Below are 19,322 nucleotides of genomic sequence, written 5' to 3'. Positions count from 1 at the left end.
AGAGATAGTAGATGAAAACTGTAGGTAGCAGCACGTCCAGCTACTTCTTATTATAAGATTCAGATATAACTGCTGTGAACATTAAAGGAGCGAGAGGGGCAAAAATGCACAGCACAACATTTCAAAGTGACAACAATCAAAGTTCCTCGGAAAAAAGAAGAAAGGCATTACCCACTGTGTACTTGTTACATAACCACGCTTGTCCTTGGGCACATTTCACCCGCGGGCGCACTTCCAAAGGTTGGGTGCAGAATTATTGTTCCTTCTTTATATTTTGTCATCATCCTCACTATTTATTTTCTTAAACGCGACCGGGCTTGCCTGCTTCAGGGAAGTTTTTGAGACATCTGTGTGCATGGTGGACATGGCTATCGTCTCGTAATCTTCTTCACGGGAGCGGAAGTGGCAGAAATGAAACAAAAACTGCAGGTCCCTCTGGAAGTTCTTGTTGAGAAACCCATAGAAGATAGGGTTCACGCAGGTGGAGATCATGGCAGTGAGGTGGCAGAGCAGGAACAGCAGATTGTGGCTGCAGGTAGCAACGGGCAGAATTTCGTGGTTCCAATCAAACACGATATTGAAAATGGTGAGAGGCAGCCAGCAAACCGCAAAGGCGACCACTATCGAGATCAGCATGACGTTGATCCTTTTGGTTTCAGAGGATCTGTACTTACTGTCTCTCATCTTGTCCATCATGGTGCTCCTCTTTTTCAGTCGGAAGTATATCTGCAGGAAAGGCAACAAAGAGAAGCGCGTGGGATAAATTAACCTACAACCATAGCTGTTCTAAGATAAGCAAGCATCAGACAAGAGGCACATATCAGAGAGGGAGCTCTCTCTTACCTTTAAGTAGCAAATAAATATAAAACAAAGCGGTCCAAAGTACTGAATCACCAAAAGAGTGGTGGTATACGAAAGCCGGGCAGTGTCCAAGGGGAAGAGGTCCAGGCACACGTATTTGTCCTTATATTCATCAAACGTTATGTTTCTGAAGGGTTCGTCTGTTAGCACGTGGTAGATCAAGAAAGGCAAGGAGGAAGCCGTGGCCAAGAGCCATATGGCAGCGATCCCCATGTAGGCATGCCTGTTGTTTGGCCTCCAGCCACGGGGGTTGATGATCAGCTGATGGCGTTCGATAGCAATAAGGACTAAAGAGAAGACCGAGACGGTGATCGAGGCGCACTGCACAAAAGGGTTCAATTTGCACATGGCCTCCCCAAAAATCCAATGGTCCATTAAAGTGTACACAAAGGTAAAGGGAAGACACATGATGGTCACTAGAAGGTCAGAAAAGGACAGGTTGACAATGAGGATGTTAGTAACGTTGCGCATTTCCTTTTGTTTCAAAATGATGACAATCAGAGCCAGATTCCCAGAGACTCCCAGGATTATCACGGTCCCGTAAGCCAAGGCCAAGGTGAAGACCATGGCCAAAGGCACGTGGCAGTCCTCATCTTCAAACTGCAAGATCTGCGAGCTCTTCTCTGAAAAGTTGACGTGTCTGGAGCTATTTCCCAGAGGATCAAGAACCGAAGCGTTCATATTTTTTCCAGCTCACTCTTCAATATTCCTAGCCACCACAGGTCTCATCCAAACCGCTCCTGACCTTTGATACTTGTTCGTCAGCCCACCAGGACCCCCTCAGCAGAGCCCACTTCTCGATGCCGCATCTTGCTGGCAAGACCTGAGGGGAGGAGGAGGACCGGTCACACAGTCTACCCCAGCACCCCAAAACCCTGCGGTGACCGCCACCCACCCCCACGCACCAGCCCCTTGGCACCACTGGGCTCGGGGGCCAGGGATTGCTGAGCAGACCGGAGGCAAAGGCACTGTGGGAGGCTGGCGGTCATGGCCTTGTGTCCCAAGAGGGAGCAGGGGCTGCAGGACAGGGAAAGGAAGGGAACTGAGTCTAAGTGCGGGTCTGCAGGAACAGCCCTTCCCAGCCCTGCCTCTGAGTGACAGAAAACAACAGGGTGTGAATCAATTTCAGTCTTACACCTGAGCAGCCTTTGTTTGAGGCTTCACGTCTCCTTCCTGCAAGTTGAACGGCTGCTCTAAGTGCAGTTATACCCAGCTATAGCACAAAAGAGGGGAAAACTCCACCCGAGGGCTAGAAAAGCTACTAAAAAACCAAAACAAAACAACCCTACATTCTTTTTTACCTGAAGTACACACGATGCTGAGTGACTAAGCTGCCAGAAAGCGTTTTTGTTGGCCTTTCACACTGTTCTGACACTGAGTCAAAAGCAAACCAGGACCTCCAAACACCTCAGTCTTAGCTAGCGGGGTTGCACCGCGAAGAAAGAACAGAACAAAATGAGAAACAAAAAATATCAGCAGAAATTAAACACTGCAGACCACATACCCACGCAGCACATATAGCAGTGCCTAAATAAGAACCCCTTTGCAAGGCCTCTGATATTAAAAATCAGAGAAACTCAAGCATTAAAGGCAAGAAAAGAAGAAAAATCAAATAACCTGACACAGTTCTACTCCAGCTTGCTGTTATCAGCAGCCACCCTGAATCTGGAAGTTTCCCTCAGCCCCCTCTCCCATGTGCTAAATTTATCGCTCACTTAACCTCAGGTTGTGCTAATGAAAGCGATGCCACTTAAAATTCGCACAAGTGGGCTCTAAACCTGGCTCCATATGGCACTAATCACTAAAGCTGTAATAACAGAGCTCACTGGAATGTACTTCAACCCAAGTGAGAATGGGTGAGCGTTGCTCTGAAGCCATACTGCGTGTAAGTCTAGGTGCTGCCTAAGCTGACATCTTGCTCGCAGAGTTAACAGCAGTGGCCTGGGAGAAAAAGCATCTCAGCTTGAGGTTTGGCTGCTCTAATTTTCTAGCTAGCCAGAGCAGGCACCTGAGAATTATTTCTCAGAATCGCTGTCTCTGCTAACTAAATTCACCAGGTCTCCCTAGCCCATGTAGACTGCTTTGGGGTCCAGCAGATAAAGGCTCCCCCAGGGCCTCCTGAAGCATCACTTCAGCCAGAGTCACAGGAAAGTGCTTTATCTGAAGGACAAGCGTGAGAGCTATGTGGAATCGGGACTCCATTTCCAACAGGTCTGATTTTGCTCCAGCCTGAACATCACCATCAGGATTTAATCCTGTCCCTGTCACTTGCAACGCACAAGACTGGCAGCGCAGCAAGGCGTCCTTCCACCCAGCCCTCCCCTCCAAAGCGGACCTGGCATCGGTCGGGGTGCAGCTGCCTCTCCTGGGACAAGGCGCTGCTCCCCCACCTCACCCCGTCCCCTCCAAGCTCTCCAAGGGTTTCGGACAAAAGTTTCGCACCCACTCGTCGGAAGGGTAAAGGAACTGACCGGCAACTCGCTATTAGGAGAGTTATCGAGGGGAAACCCAAAACGCTGGCAGCCCGAGCCGCTCGCAAGCACAGCCTGGCACTGCTCCTCCCTGCCTTGTGGCACCTGCCCCGAGAAGCGACCGCGGGGAAACTCACCTCGCAACTGCTCCGCCTATCCGCGGTCTCCTCGGGGGCCGCAGGGAGGAGAGGGAACGGGGGAAGGGGAAGGATCCTCCGCCGCTCCTCCAACCGAGGTGCCAAGGGTTGGTGGGGAAGGCTGGAGACTCCCCCTTAAAGCCGAACTCCACCTTATCGCAGCATCACATGGTGGGGCTCTGCAGAGCAGGACCCGAAAATCTCGTTGCGAGCACATCACCTTTCAGTTACACATCTGGGGGCGGGTTGCCTAGTAATTCTGAAATACATGCAATTAAACATCGAAACAAAAGAAGAGGGGAAGAGAGCCGGGAGAGAGGGAGTTTCGCATCGCTCTTAGGGCAGCTCCGGCGCTTTGTTTGCAAGTTATTGCCACCGTGTGGCCAGACTCAAGTCGGAGGAAAAGCTCTGCTGCAAAGCGAAGTTCGGCGCTGGCTTTTTAAACCAGCATCACCTCCAGCTGCCGGCAAGCAGACTTGGCCTTGCAGGCTCAGTACCAGTTACAGCAGGTTAGTGCGCTGCTTGCCGAGCAGCCTCACGGAAATGCTGCGTGAGTCACTCTGTCAGACATGTATGCTATATATGATATATGCCACAACAAGGTTTTACTACAAAGCTCCTGCTCTGCCACGGTTGCTCTGTGCTCACCTCAGATGGCTGAACCAGCCCTCACCAAAGCTTTTCAAGCACTAACACACGCTGACCAACAATCGCTCTAATAACGAGATGCGTTCTTTTCAAAGGCTTTCCATTCTGCCGTGCAGTAAACGCCTCATAACATCAGGTAAGTTGCGAAGGAAGCTCAGGTCTCAGCACTTCTCAGCTCTTCTGTGCATGCCCGGTCCCGGCACCACGCTGAGCGCCTCCAAGCGGAGCACCAAGCTCACAGAGGCACCAAGAGATTCCTCAGGAACTCCTGTTGTCTTGCCAGTCATCACCAGGGCACAAATAAACCACAAAATAACCACAGTGTAAGAGCCCATCCTCCTGCCTGAAGTATGTTATTCGAGCACCACAGAGTAAAACAACCTTGAGAGTTGCCTGCGGTTCCTACTGCGTGTAAAACAAGCCGGAGTCACTGCCATTTTGGGTGGAAACACAGAAGGAGTTTTGTTCGCTTGATTTTACTTCTACTATTTGCTTTTATTGTTTTCATTCTCTACTAATGAACTGCAGTACTGCTGAAAGTACGAATTCCCTGTTTGGCTGAGAGCATGTTTATCCTGCAATGACTGCAACCACACCAAACATAACAGCACTTCATTTGACTGCTAATGTCACTAACACAAAGAAGCTGCGTGAATAATTGTGTGGTTAATCTTGTCTGAGTGCCTTGCTGCTGCTGTTCTGCTTTCGGCGACGAAGTGAAGCTAACCAGTGCAAAACTGCCCTGTTTATATGTGATGGTACTTCAAAATGGATTCAGATGTGACTTAAATTATGGCTGCCTGGCTAAAATAGTAAGTCTTCTTTTCTGCTGCAGCCATACTCATGTTTGAGTATCCAACTTGGCTTCAAACAAAGCAGAAATAGGCCCTGCACTTCAGCACGATCATGACAGTGCATGGCACGAGGCAGCAAAAGTGACAAGACCCATCAGATAACAAAAATGCTCACCCTCCAAGTGTTTTATTCATTTAACCAACTGATTACGTTAAGACATTGTTGTTTGTCTCACAAAATGCATCAAACTCCGTAGTAGCTACGTCACTGGCATCAAACTTTGCATTAACATCGGACTCTGGCTCACAGCAAGTTTTGATTCAAGGCAGCTGTGCACTGTGGAAGTTAGGTGACTTTGAGCTTGATTTTTCACTGGCATTCCTCAGTTCTCTTTGACATTAGCTGGAGCTTTGTGTCCTCATGCCTTTAATAGCTAACATTGGGAAGCCACATTTTCAAAGACATTAGGACGATTCTCAAGGATGCATTCCCCTCAGGAGTACGAGGGAAGAAACACTCCAGCGTTAATTTGTATTCCTTGGCATGGCCGAATTCTGTCCTGTATTTTCTGTTGTGCCCTTCTGACTCACAAATCTCTCACTGATACGCTGGTTTTCTCTGCCAGCTCCTCCATCATCATCATCTCTGACTTTCTCAAGGTCTCCTCTAAGGTTTCAACAGCCCTACAGAGGGAACCTGTACTGTCATCTGTTGCCAGTGCTGATACATCTCTAGTGTCGATGCCTTTCCTATCTCTCGCTCACCTCTTTTATTATTCTGCAGTATTACTGGCAATTCCAAGGTCAGCACAGAGGAAAGGTTTTTTGTTTTGTTTTGTTTTTTTACCTTACAAAGTTACAGTGGCATCCTACATAAATCACAGCTGTGGGAAGCAAATTCCCATTTGTGGGCTTTGCCAGAGCCAACCTCAGGTTGGTTTCTTTGTTTTTGAAAGGCCATGTCAGTTTGCTATGGCCAGAAGTACTCATGAAAAGGTTCAGTGCCTCTAAAGCTCCTCACTTTCCCGAGGGGAACCTGTCAAGCAGCAGGGTCAGCAGGGTGGGAAACTGCCTCGATTCAGGGAGCACCCAGCTAAATAGCTGCCCTGGGAGATGGTCTTAAACACAGGGTGGGTTTCTGTCTTCAGCGCAAAAAGTTTCCAAGCACCAGAGCACGAGAAGACAGTCAAAAATGTTAGGAACTGCTGCTCAGCCCTAAAAATGATTAATTCGGTTCTCCTTTATGACTAACAGGAGAGCTGTCCTAAAGTGATGAGCTGGATTGGCACGTCACTTCCACCTGGCAGCTCCCTGTGCTCCACTTGCACATGCAGTGATTCACCAGCAGTGGGTGGCGAATAGCACAGGCGCGGATGAAAAGAACATGGGATGCAATCTTCCCTGCCGTACAGAGCTCACCCCGTGAAGGTTATTGTTCCCTTAGCTCTCACCCCCTAAAATGTGTACTTTAAAAACGCAATTAAATCAGGAATCTAGCTGGACTTTCAGGGTTGTGAAGCCATTTCACAAGTCCGTTGATGCAGCTGGTTCGCCTGCGTGCAGTGCACTTTTTTTCACCTGCTAATTACACTGATTACGCGAATTACACTGACAGCCTTTCTGCAGTACTCTGTTAATACCAACTGCCTAAGGAGGGCCTTGGCAGATCTAAAAGTCATTCATTCCATTCCCGTGTCACACCTGTGCTCCCAGAGACCTGCACGTCCCCTTGTAATTGGGCTATGATCAATGCAGCTTCGTGTGCTAGAGGACAGCAGCTGGTGCAGACCACAGCACTGCTTTTCATCCGGTGGGATGTGACGTACCCAACCATTTTTAGACTTCAAAATATTGGTCGCTTAAAAAAAAAATAAGAAGAAAAGTGTCCAGCCTTCCCACTGACGGCCCAGAACAAATTAAAACCACCTTTTAGATATTTGCATCTGGGGAAAACTGAGTTACTCACTTCAGAGAGGAAAACTGATGGGGGAATCCATCGCCTCCCACCCGCTCTGAACTAATGAACGCGTCGATAAATGCCACCGAGGCTGTGCTCCAACCGAGGTGAAGGGAACAGCACGGTGCTCAGCGATGGGCAGGCCTCCCCACAGCACGGGGAGCACTTCACCTTTGCGAAACGCTGCGTCCTGATACATACAGCCCCGAAGGGAAGGGGGAGGAGGGGGAGGAAGGGAAGAAAGAAAGAAAGAGAGCGCATCCCTTCGGCGCTGCCGAGCCCGGGATTTGTTTACGGTCTCGCTGTATTTCCATGGAAACTCTAATTGTCATAGCATGCAACGGGGAAATAACAGGCTCCGGCCCCGCACGGAGCGCTCTCCCGAAATGCACCCGCCCGGCATCCTCAGCAGAGCAGCGAGCCCGAGCCGCCGCTCCCGCAGTCCCCGCGTACGATGCGGCTCGGAGGGAGCTCTGAGCTCCGCGGCTGCAGGTGAGCGCGGCCTCGGTTGCCATCCTATCCCATCGTGTCTCCCATCCTATCTCATCCCATCCCGGACGCGGGCTGCCGGGAGGGCACCGTGCCGGGCTGTCTCGAGAGGGACGCGGGAGGGCAAGGCAGAGCCCGTCCCGCCCGCGGCTGAGCCGTTGTCGTTCGCGCAGCGCGTTGCAAGTTTTACCGAGGTTGTTTTGTTTTGGGAAGCCATGTTCTGGTTTTTTCCGGAACAGCCTTGCAGTCCTTTCTTTAGTTGGGCACGGATAGAGGCGTAGGGCTGGCGCTCACCAAAAGCCGTTTTTTGGACGGGTGAAGCGATGTCAGTGAGAACTCGGGCCATTCCCAGCCCAGCTTGTGCTGCTGCATTTGAAAAGCGGCTGCGATCGATCTTCAGTGGTTTCAGCCTGGGGTTTTCAGTTCAGTCTGTGCTGAGATGAGGGCATCGCCTTCCAGCTCAGTGCTTCCCTTAAGCTCTGGAGGCCAGGTGGGCACAGCTTGTCTGCCTTAGCCACTGTGCACCACCTTGTGTGAGTTGAGAAAAAGACTCTGACTTCTCTTTCCCTCGACACTGCTGTATTAGGACAGAAAGGGACTTCTGAGACCGTAAATCGTTGTCAGCAGTGTGCAGGCACCCTGACACAGACTGAACAAGGCAGTGGGTATTAATACTGTGGGATATGAGATGCTGTCCGTAAACAAGCCTTGATTTGAACAACCCATAGAGTTGAAGGAAGATCTTCTGAGAGGGCAGTTACCTTTGGGGGAGTAAGACTGCCTGCCTAACTTCCATGTTCTTGTAAATCTCCCTTGAAGCAGGAATAGCCAGTGTGTTCATTCTGCTGAACAGTGGCTGATAGAGTTTGTATTTTAAGCAGCAGCTTCAGGTGGAATACGAATTTGAAGATTTTAAATATCAAGCTAGCACACTTGAGGCTACCAGATATCTTAATTCAGCCAAACCTGAGAAATGAAATTTCAAGTTCTGCCTGTCACACACAAACCTTCAATCAGCTGCAGCTGGGTACCTGCAGACTGATTCCGTTTGATCTTGGGTGCTGGAACACTTGGGCATTGTAGTGCATTTAGTGTAGAAATACACTTCAAAAATGAGGACAAATGTACTCAGAAGAGGCTGTAGCACTTAATTCTGTTCCCCCACAGTGGGCTTCTCAAGGTCAACCATTGCTTCTCGTCTTTGCAGCATTACACCCACTGAACACAGGAGATAAATTCACTTTCCACACAGCGACGAATCCTGTCCAAGTCAGTCACGCCAAGAAGCTTAGGTAGGGAACTGCAGTTCTGGCACGTGGAGCAACAAAACTTTCACACATCCCTGGCTGTCCTGGGAGGTCTTCCAAGTCTTCATCAGCTGAAGAGCGTTTCATGTATTTGTGAGGTTTTTCTCAGTATCAAGATGCTGCTGGATTTCTTTCCCTCTTTCTTATCCGTCTTCCTGTTCTCAGGAAGTGACTGTGTGGTTAGGCAGTGAGATCTGGACAGGTCCAGCTCTTGGCTAAAGGTTCATTTCCCTTTCTCACACAACTCCTGCTTGGTTTCGTATCTGCAAGCAGTCAAAGAAATGCTCAGCTCACGATGGCCTCTTCATCTGAGTGAAATACAAACTGGCAAAGGAAGGCAAGCAAAAAAGAAAATTATCTAGAATTCCACCGATGGCTTTTTCATTATTAACTCCTCAGCTGGAAAGGTTTTTCCTCCACACTTCTCAGCCTAGATAATGCTTTTGTACAAAGATAATGGATTGTTCTCCCCGAAAACGATGGTCAGGTAGCATTTCATACGGAAACAAAATGTACAGTTGAAATGGTTTTCATGAATAATAAAAAGTCTGCAGAACTATCGGTCATTACCCAAAGCCATGCATCCTCCATGCTGAATAAAATACTTGTATATGCATGAGATATAATTCCATAAGATGAGGTAGGGTATGTATTTTATCCGAGGCAGAGACCTGCTCACAGAACTGTAGGGGTTGGAAGGGACCTCTAGAGATCATCAGTCCAACCTCCCTGTCAAAGCAGCTCCCAGCCCAGGTTGCACAGATGGGCATCCAGGCGGGCCTTGAACACCTCCAGAGGCTTACTCCTTAAGATGGCTCACATTTAAAGAATAGAAAGGAATTTCAGGTGGTTGTGAAAGTCTGCAGATGATATTGTTTTCAGATGATTGCTAGCAACACAGAGACACTGAAAAAAGAATAAGTAAAAAGCAATATACTTTTTTAGCCAATAGTTCTGTAAGGAGAAATTCCACCAAAGTGGAAACTGCTGGTAACAACAGTATCAAAATAGAGAGACCTTGGATCACTTACAGTCTTCAGTGTGCTTCCTTTAAAGATGGCTGAGACAAGGGAGGCTTCAGGTCATGTGATTTATCTGTTAAATGAGTTTTCAGTATTTCACATGAGACTGGGGAAAAAATCAAACAGAAATCATTTGCATCAGTGCCACCAGCTCATACAAACACAACTGTAATATTTCGATGACCCGAATTCATGTATCCACTGCTTACATCTCCTTTAGATGTTCTTAAAAAGCACTTCAGCTCAACACCTGGTGAAGCTGGCAAGGCTTAGTTCTCCCCAACACATCAGCGAAGATGTTGAAAGCTTTCCATCTTATTTTTAAGTCAATATTTCTCATACATTCAACAGACATATGAGGAAATACGTAGAGGATGGCTGGTACAGGCACCATATTTGGAGTTCTGTCTTGGGGTGCTGACAGTAGGTGTCTTTAGAAACTGATTGTTTTTGAAAGCTCTTACCTACTTTGTGTCAAGTTTCTACTAGCAAGCTAAGAAATACTGCGACGGTTGCTAACATATGTCAAAACTTCATATGTTTTCAGGTGCTCTCATTATAGTTTGCTGTCATGTAACGACTAGGCACATGCCCAGATGGTAGTTGTAATTTCCTTACTCATTCAAATGAGCTGTTATTCACATGAGTAATCTCACTGACTGTAAATGGATTGCTTCTATAGCTAACTGCTCCTTCAAGAAAAGTCTGGCAATACGGTCTATAGCAAAGCACAGCTAAAAACCACCTTCCTAATGCCAGTCTTAAAGTTTTAATCGTGCAATCGTAGAATGGTTTGGGTTGGAAGGGACCTTCAAGGTCACCTAGCTCCGACCCCCTGCTCCAGGCAGGGACACCTCCCTCTAGACCAGGTTGCTCACAGCCCCGTGCAGCCTGGCCTCGAGTGCTTCCAGGGAGGGGGCATCCACAACTTCACTGGGCAACCTGATCCAGTGCCTCACCGCCCTCACAGGAAATAATTTCTTCCCAATATCTTGTCTAAATCTGCCCTCTTCCAGTTTAAAGCTATTTCCCCTCATCCTGCCACTACCTGCCCTTCTAAAAAGTCCCTCCCAATGAGCAGCCAGCTACTAGATCTGGGTGTGCTGAATGCCTCATGAGAAAACCTACTGAAAATTTTTGCATTAGCCTGAAGTTATGCCATTGCCTTACAGCATAATAACACCTCTAATTAATTCACTTGTAATTTTACCTTGTATCACCTTAATGCATTTCTCTACAGTCTACTGTGCACCACTATCGTATTTCCTTCGGTCGCTCACCACTGCCTCTCTTGTTCCAAGCAGGACTATAGAATGGATTTAGGATTCAGAGACTATACCAACAGGACACCTACCAAGAACACTTCTGCTGCTACAAAGAATTTTTCTGCCTGGGAGGACTACAAGAGCAGCGTCGATGACATACAGTACTTTCTTATTGGGCTGTACACTCTTATAAGTCTGGCTGGCTTTGTGGGAAACCTGCTTGTACTGACAGCTCTAACCAAACGCAAGAAGAAGACAATAATAAACGTTCTCATCGGTAACCTGGCCTTTTCTGACATCTTAGTTGTGCTGTTTTGCTCTCCTTTCACGCTGACGTCTGTCCTGCTTGACCGGTGGATGTTTGGCACCGTCATGTGCCACGTAATGCCCTTCCTCCAGTGTACGTCCGTTCTGGTTTCAACTTTAATGCTAATATCTATTGCTGCAGTCAGGTACCGAATGATAAAATATCCCCTCTCCAGCAACCTAACAGCAAAACATGGCTACTTCTTAATAGCTATCATTTGGGCCGCTGGCTGCGCCATTTGCTCCCCTCTCCCGGTTTTCCACAAAATCGTGGACCTCCACAAAGCCCTCAGTTTAGGGGCGCTGGAGAACAGGCTCTTGTGTATTGAGTCGTGGCCCTCTGACTCATACAGAATCGCCTTTACCATATGCTTACTGCTCCTGCAGTACGTACTGCCTCTGGCGTGCTTAACTGCCAGCCACACCAGTGTCTGCAGGAGCGTGGGTTCCCGGCTGTCCAGCAAGGAGGGCAAGTTCCAGGAAAATGAGATGATAAACCTCACGCTTCACCCGTCCAAGAGCGCGGGCACTGAGGTGCAGCCCTCCAGCCACGCCAGCTGGAGCTGTGCCCTGCTCCAAAAGCACCACAGAAGGTACAGCAGAAAGACATCAACTGTGACGCCAGCTATTTTAAGGCACCATCAGGATGCTGATTTCAGAGACCTCCCCGAAACCTCTGGCACAGAAAAAAGCCAGCTTTCTGCCTCTAGTAAATTCATTCCAGGGGTACCTATCTGTTTCGAGATGAAACCGGAGGAAAATACAGAGATCCAGGACATGATTACAGTATCCCAATCGATCATCAGAATTAAAACAAGATCCAGGCGAGTGTTCTGCAGGCTGACAGTGCTGATCCTAGCTTTTGGTTTTAGTTGGATGCCTCTTCACCTTTTCCACATTGTGACAGATTTTAATGCCACTCTCATTTCTAACAGACATTTTAAATTAGTATATTGCATATGTCATTTACTTGGCATGATGTCCTGCTGCTTGAATCCCATCCTCTACGGGTTCCTTAACAACAGCATAAAAGCTGACTTAATGTCACTTATTCCGTGTTGCCAAATACTGTAATTTTATGAGCCTCCAGATAAAATAAAACAAAGAAGGTTGGGCTTCAAGCATCCTAATGCATATAGCTGTAAGAGCTGTATTAAGCTTAATTAGTCTGCTTGTGATTAGTTGCATCTCGTGTCAATGGGTAGCTGTAAGGCTGCATGTATTTCTTGCATTGGCCAGACAGTATGAGTGCATTGTTATGTTCTTCTATCTGCTGCACTTAGGAAATCATGCCCAGTGTACAAAACCAGAGGACAAATTTCATTACCTGAAATACTGTCAGTCTGTACTTTGGAAATACACAAAATATATGACGAGTCATAAATGTGAAAATACCTAGACTTATCAGTATTAACCATCATACATCTAATTATAATAAATCACATATCTTTTACTAAGTCACCTGTTGAGACTACTTCAGTACCAACTTTGACTGTTCTCTAAATTAACAGAAAGTCTGTTCCTGGAAGGGATTGGAAAAATATTTGTCCCTTTCTCTTTACCTTATTTTGCCATACCTTCACACTACCTTCTGCTGCTCCTTCCCAAGCTGCCTCATTCCCTGAGACGAGTCTGGGGGCAGTTAGTATTGTTGAGATTATTTCTGTCTCGCTCTGTTTACCCGTTACAACTGACAGCCTTAGCCAGTTTTCACTCTGGCCTGTCATTTCATGGAATTATCAGCCAGGTTTGAACTTACCTACAGCCATGCCTTTGTGCTTGCACTCGATGGCTCCATGGACACGCAGCATGTTCCTGATCAGAGTAAGACTTCGTTATCTGGGAAACCAATAGTGGAAAGAAAAAGAAGATAAGTACTTTCTCCTCCACAGTTAAATCATGTTCATCTTCCCTAAGTCATAATGCATTTCATAGCAGAAAATGAAAAAAAATATATATATACACACACACACATTTCCCATGGGTTACTCTTAATTTCATAACCCACCTCAGCCCTCAGGGTTCAATAAATGTACAAAGCTCTGAGTTTTCAGCTGTCTAATTTCTCACCAGGTCTGGCTGGTGACTCTTTCTCCATTTGAATTCCCAATCTGATAGTCTCTTTAACATAGCATTTCCAGTCCGTAAAATGAAGTTACTTTTATAAATGAGTGGATGGGAAGGCTTGTTGTGACTTTTTTTTGCCTTGAGATATGGCCCTTGTCCCTCTTCTTTCTGCTGTGAAGAAACAGGAGCCTGTTAGGATGTGCCCCTCAGACGGGTCACTCTCAGGCCAGCACACCAAAAGCTTAGTGTGGGCTGACACTACAGTCTGTTTCTATAGGGGAAGACACTGGAGCCACTGCGGTCCTCCAGAGTACTATGGCACACCAGTGGCTGAGGTAAAGGTTTATATCCCATACATCTGCATCAGTCACAGTCCTATTGGGCACTGCCTTGTTCGAGCAGCAAGGAGCACCAGCTCTAGGCAGGGCAGCAGCCACTGAAGAGCAGGCAGTGGAGAAACAGTAGAAACAGAGAGGAAAACCACGCTGCTGCTGTGTTCCCTGGTGGTTGCAGCCTTTGCGGGCATGCTGCCCTGCTCCTGGAGCCCGGAAGCTCATAATATGATGTTTCCTCCCCAGCAGCATGATCTCCTGAAGAATGAAAGATAAATCACTCACCTGAAGGTGTGGGAGAGCCAAGAAGAGGAGCGCAGTAAGAGAAAAAACTCTGCACTACTGATCAGGCTGAGGCAGGCACCGTCTGTCCTTGTGAGAAATAGGATAGGTGGCATAGAAACTTCCCCTTGTGCTGATGTTTGTGATAATTAATGTTACCTAAACATTATTAATAGATCACACAGCCCTTCTGCAATCCCTGGGGTTCCATCATCTATCATTGCACGTCTGGAAGTAAAAAAATGAAGTTAAGTCATTTTTCCACAGCAGCCACAATATCTATCTGTGCAGCATAACAAAACCAAACAGCCATAAACAGCACAGCCTGTGGAAAAACATCCTTCATAAATACAGCTGGGACCAGGAACTTAGCCTTTGAGTTTGAAGAAAGCCAAGCTATGCCTATGCAATTTATTATAAGTCCTAGCAATAAAACATAGTGATAGCATCTGGAAGAAAAAAATTCAGCCTGGGAACAGCCTTAATGCAGTGACTGTGGTGCAAGACAGGCCTCTTCTTCTTCTGCCCTCACAGGCTGAGGTAATTATATAAAATCACGAGACTCATGGAAGTCATTTATCAAGATTATTAGGTAAAGTTGGAGACCATTTTTGAGCATGATGCATCATTTGGAATCTCTAAGATCAGATTTTTCTTCCACTTAATGTCTTTTATATACTTCTGAATCAGAAAGAAACAAACCTTCCTTTCTAAGGCACGCTACAGAACGGAGGCTCCTGAAATGGACTGGTTTTGATGCAGCTGTATACTTCTTTTTCTTACCAGAGGCTAATGTAACTGGTTAAGCACTGCCTTCCCAATGAAGGCAGACAGAGCTGCTGGTTTTATTTGTTTTCAATTAAATTTTGATAGGAAGGGAAATGAAAGTCAGAAAGAAAAAGAAACAAAACAACACACATTCCTGCTGAGATGATCTAGCCATCCTGTGCCAGTGACAAGGGAACGCATCCGAGCCAGACCCTGCTGAAGTATCTGCCCCTGATGTCACCACTGAACGCTGTTAATCCCACACCTGACCAGGAAGCCTATAGCAAGTTTTTAAATGTTAGGAAGTAACAAGCAACAAATGAACACGTGTACATGTCCCTACCCCTCTCAGACTGCTTCTCTACAGTACAAGCATTTTCTTTCCAACCATGTGATGAGGACAGTTTTTCCCTGTGATGGTTCACAATGCACCATTCTATGCCATTAAGATGATCCCTGTCATACTGCGCTATGCCGTTATCCCAATTGGAGAGTCCAACCCAGGCACCTTAAAACCCTGCCATCTCAGAGAAAACTGTGACTTCTGCTGTACTCCAAAGGTTACCACGACCTCCTGGTCTCCTCAACAAACTTTGTCTCATTTTATAGTATGTTCATGGAAGAAATAGCCATTGATTTTGACACACAATTGGTCAAAATCATTATTTCCCCAGAAAGAGTCCTACTAGTGACAGGAAGATGTAGGCATAGTCTGTGTCAAAAAGCTAAGCCACGCATTAATGGTATAACTAGCATCACTGCTAAAAATATTTTATAGTTATGCAGTATTTACATTAATCTTACTTGTTGTTGAAGAGAAGTACTCCATAATCTTTGAAATTCAATACCTTTTTTCATTACAGACTAGTATAAGGAAATACAAGAACAGATAACGTTGTCACATTCAAATTTAGTTCTTTCAAATAAATAGGAACACTCCTTTGTGCCTTGTAGTCAAATTCTTATGACGATTCAGTTAATAAAGCACTCATCTGGGAAATTAACAGAATAGTAATTTGACATTTAAGACTGAAATACACTGCTCTTATGTCCAGTTGATCACATATTTGCTTTACCTTATCAGGAGAAGGGTCACGTCTATACTACTTGATTGCCACAGTAGGACACTTTTAGCAGGAAACATTTACTCCTGTCCCTGCGAACAAAGCAGTGCACAGAAGGATTTTCAAGGCTACTTCTAGCACAAAATTCCCTCAGAGGATTAAGTTGGCACTGGTCAAACAGACCCAAAGGTTTTCATCTCCTCATAGTCGGAAGGAATCAGAAAGACACCAACTCCAAAACAGATCACTAATAATAATTTTAACTACATAACTGTTCGTGGGTTTTGTTTTGTATTTTTTTTTTTGGGGGGGGGGGGGGGGGTGGTATGACAAGAAAAAGAGCTGAGCAATACCCCTGCAAGAAGCAACTCTTCATAACAAATGTCCACATTTACTTAGGCTGAGAGAGAAGACAGTCTGACTCCTTAAACAGCTAGTAATTCTCTCGGCTTCATGAGGACCTCCATGCAATTAGGGTTCATTTAGTATTCATAAGGATACTGGCCTCTTGGCCTGGGGGTTAAAGAGCCACACAAGAGATCTGCATGCAATATCAACCTTGGCTTTCTGCTGATTTTTTCTTCTTGTGGCGTTAGAAGTGTAAGCTGTTCACCGCAGGAATTAAATTCATTTTTATGTAACTACTGGGACTCAGTACAGGCAAAACAATTAGCTATTTTTTAAGGCTCCATCAGTTCCAACACACATCCCATAAAGGTAATTGTTTGAAGCCCTGATGGTACATTCCCTGAATTATTATCCTGGAGTATCAGAGCACATTTCAGATAGCATAGCCCCCTCCGGTCCTCACTGCAAATTGTGATGGGTGAAGTTCAGAGCTCTATTCCTACAGCAGAACTGAACTGCAATATGCTCCACACGCAACCATTTCTTAAGGTCATTTGGTGAGTAAAGCTCATTCAGCGTGCAGCTGATCTCTCACTGGTTCTGTAGGAGCCCACACTTCAGAAAACAACTCCTCCAAGGCCATTAACATCATGTTAGGTCCTGCCAGCTCTCCGGGCACATAACACGTCACCTCCTCACACACTGACTCAAGCACCTTTGCATTGGAATACAGATTGAAGACCAAACACATCTGTCAAAATGAGAAGTTGAATGGACCAAGCTACCCCTAACAAGCTATGGGAACACTTCAGCATATTTAACTGACATTTCCTCAAATACTTGAAAAGTAAAGGCTTATTTCCCACAGTCTGGCAGTTGCTTTTTCTGAAACAACTTCTGGCTCTGAAAGTTTATAAAAAAAAAGATATGACTACACTCAGAATTTTACGACCAGGAACAACAGGGAAGAACAGAATAGAAAAAGGTTCTGTTTAAAGATGGATATAAATTAATAATAGCGTATTTCCTTTGCTTCTATTACTGACTGCATGCATTGCCATAAACTGATTTCTACTTTCCATGAAATAACTTACAGGGGTAATGCTCACAGTAGACTTCAAGCAGAGCAAACCCCATAATTTGCAATAGTAAACAATAACTAAAAGGCAGAGTTCACTTAATTGCCATAAGAAACACAAATAGCCTTGCTTTGCTTCGTTTAAAGCAGAAATGAAGGCAGCATCCACTACACACTTTGAGCAGTAGTATTCATAAAAATAAATACAGTAGAACCTTTCTAAGAAATAAGACGTGTAATCAGAATCATAGAATGGTTTGGGTTGGAAGAGCTCTTTAAGATCATCCATTTCCAGCTCCCTGCTATAGTCAGGGACACCTCCCTCTAGACCAGGTTGATCACAGCCCCGTGCAGCCTGGCCTTGGATGCTTCCAGGGAGGGTGTACCCACACCATCACTGGGCAGCATGTTCCAGGGTCTCACCACCCTCATAGTAAAGAATCTCTTCCCATTATCTAATCTAAATCTGCCCTCTTCCAGTTTAAAGCCATTTCTCCTCTTCCCCCCCACCCTTATAAGAAGCTCTCCCTGTCTTTGCTGCAGAGCCCCTTCAGGTACTGGAAGGAGTTGGCTGATTCTGTGTTTCTATCCCAGTATAAATTCATCTTCATTGCAAAAGATCCTGTTTCCCATATGAACCATACATTTCTACTCATTTTCCTGTAGCAATTAAGTCACGTTAAGCACCCCAAAACGAAGGGACTTCATAAGCCTCCGGAATTCCTTTGGCAAAAGCAAGCATTGTGCAGTTGATCTGCACAGCTACACGTCTCACTGTTGGCAAAGATGATTTCTGCCATACCATTCAGATGCTGTTTGGCAACATTTGGCAGAGCCAAGTTGCAACAGCATCCACCCCCTCCTCCCCAGCCACGGGCTGTGGTCACAGCAGCAAGCTGCGGGGGACCTCTGCTGATGACTGCAATTTATTGCCCAGCAGCTGCTGCTTGCAGACCGGAGATAATAGTGTCTGGAGCTTCTAATGTTACATATACATATTAAATTTATTAATACTTTTTCAAGTTAAAGAACAAAAAAAGGCTCCATTTCTCTAATTCCACCTTACAAATAGAACTTCTTGAACTAATAAAAGCTTCAAAGTACAGTCGTACCAGTGGCAATTCTGCATGGCTGTGGCATTTTAAAAGGGGCTATACAAGCTTACTCCTAATCAGTCAAGGTATGAAAAACGCAATAGTGGAAGTGTCATTCAGTCCTTTAAATTAATGCTATGTTTTCATTTGGAATTGCACATACCATTCTGTTCACCTGTACCTGAATAAACAGAAGATGTTTGAAGAATCAGATAAACTCCAGCAGGTACATTACTAGCAAAAAGGTACACTGACAATTCTACATCTGTCAGTACTGCTAAAAACAAATACCTTAAAGTCGTGCAATAGCAGGAAAAACAAACAAAAACACAACTTAGAAAAGATCCAGGTAAAAAGCATATTTGCGAGAGTTCACTCAGCAGTTAGCAAGTGTGAATTAGAAAAGACAGCTCAACTTCCCTACCAAAATTGCTCCATTACAGAAGAACAACAGCACAAAGGAGAGCAGTTTCCCAAAGAGTGAGCCTCACAGATAGATGTTTCAGTTGGGTTCCTCCAATCACATCAACCCAGCGAGAATCTAAGGTAATTTCAGAGTGTGTCTTCCCCTTCCTGTCACTAAGAGGTAAACATCCAGTTGTCAAAGAGTCTGTGTAACTCACTGAATGACACAACAAAACAAAGACAACCAAACCAAGACAAGATGTGTTTGGCATGAGAAATACTTCAAAAAGCTACGGTGGCAATTATAGTTTGGGGATAGAGAGGAATGACACAGTTCTCCTTGCTCACATTAGCATGATGCTGCACCACTTGCAGCCCAGCTGCCCTGCCTGCTCTCTCTGTGAGTATTCAGGATGCATAGAGCAATACTGCCTCTCTCTTACACTGCTACTTACCCTGAAGTATGAAAATCTACTTTATTTTACAGTCGTACACTTTCAACTCTGAAAAGAACTTTTGCCAAATTGTGAAGTTTCTTAAAACCTGACACTATTTGTCCATGAAAACTGCATCCCTAAAGGAAAGAATCTGCTCATAGCATTCATTGAAATGTTGCTTTTAAAGTGT

The 19,322-nt window shown here is 45.7% G+C and overlaps 2 protein-coding genes across 2 annotated transcripts; one reads left to right on the top strand and one right to left on the bottom strand.

The window, feature by feature from the left end:
* Positions 1 to 267: 267 nt before the first annotated feature.
* Positions 268 to 1,557, bottom strand: NPY1R (neuropeptide Y receptor Y1). Its single transcript, XM_065736046.1, has 2 exons — positions 844 to 1,557; positions 268 to 726 (listed from the first exon to the last, which is right to left on the bottom strand). The coding sequence occupies exons 1-2, from the start codon at positions 1,540 to 1,542 to the stop codon at positions 268 to 270; spliced, it is 1,158 nt and encodes a 385-aa protein (XP_065592118.1). The 5' UTR covers positions 1,543 to 1,557.
* Positions 1,558 to 10,999: 9,442 nt separating this feature from the next.
* NPY5R (neuropeptide Y receptor Y5) lies at positions 11,000 to 12,331 on the top strand. The gene has a single exon (XM_065736222.1). The coding sequence runs from the start codon at positions 11,000 to 11,002 to the stop codon at positions 12,329 to 12,331; it is 1,332 nt and encodes a 443-aa protein (XP_065592294.1).
* The last annotated feature ends 6,991 nt before the right edge of the window (positions 12,332 to 19,322 follow it).

Source organism: Cyrtonyx montezumae, unplaced genomic scaffold, assembly GCF_038088225.1.
Source record: "Cyrtonyx montezumae isolate F1298 unplaced genomic scaffold, pur_monq_1.0 scaffold_2, whole genome shotgun sequence".
Classification (NCBI taxonomy): domain Eukaryota; kingdom Metazoa; phylum Chordata; class Aves; order Galliformes; family Odontophoridae; genus Cyrtonyx; species Cyrtonyx montezumae.
This window is presented reverse-complemented; position numbering and strand designations above follow the sequence as displayed.

What these genes read in the sequence shown, in the direction of transcription:
- NPY1R (XM_065736046.1), bottom strand. Translation starts at nt 1,542, where the DNA reads ATGAACGCTTCGGTTCTTGATCCTCTGGGAAATAGCTCCAGACACGTC. An exon ending in TATTTATTTGCTACTTAAAG is followed by an intron (nt 727 to 843) that starts GTAAGAGAGAGC and finishes CCTTTCCTGCAG; the next exon opens with ATATACTTCCGACTGAAAAA.
- NPY5R (XM_065736222.1), top strand. Translation starts at nt 11,000, where the DNA reads ATGGATTTAGGATTCAGAGACTATACCAACAGGACACCTACCAAGAAC.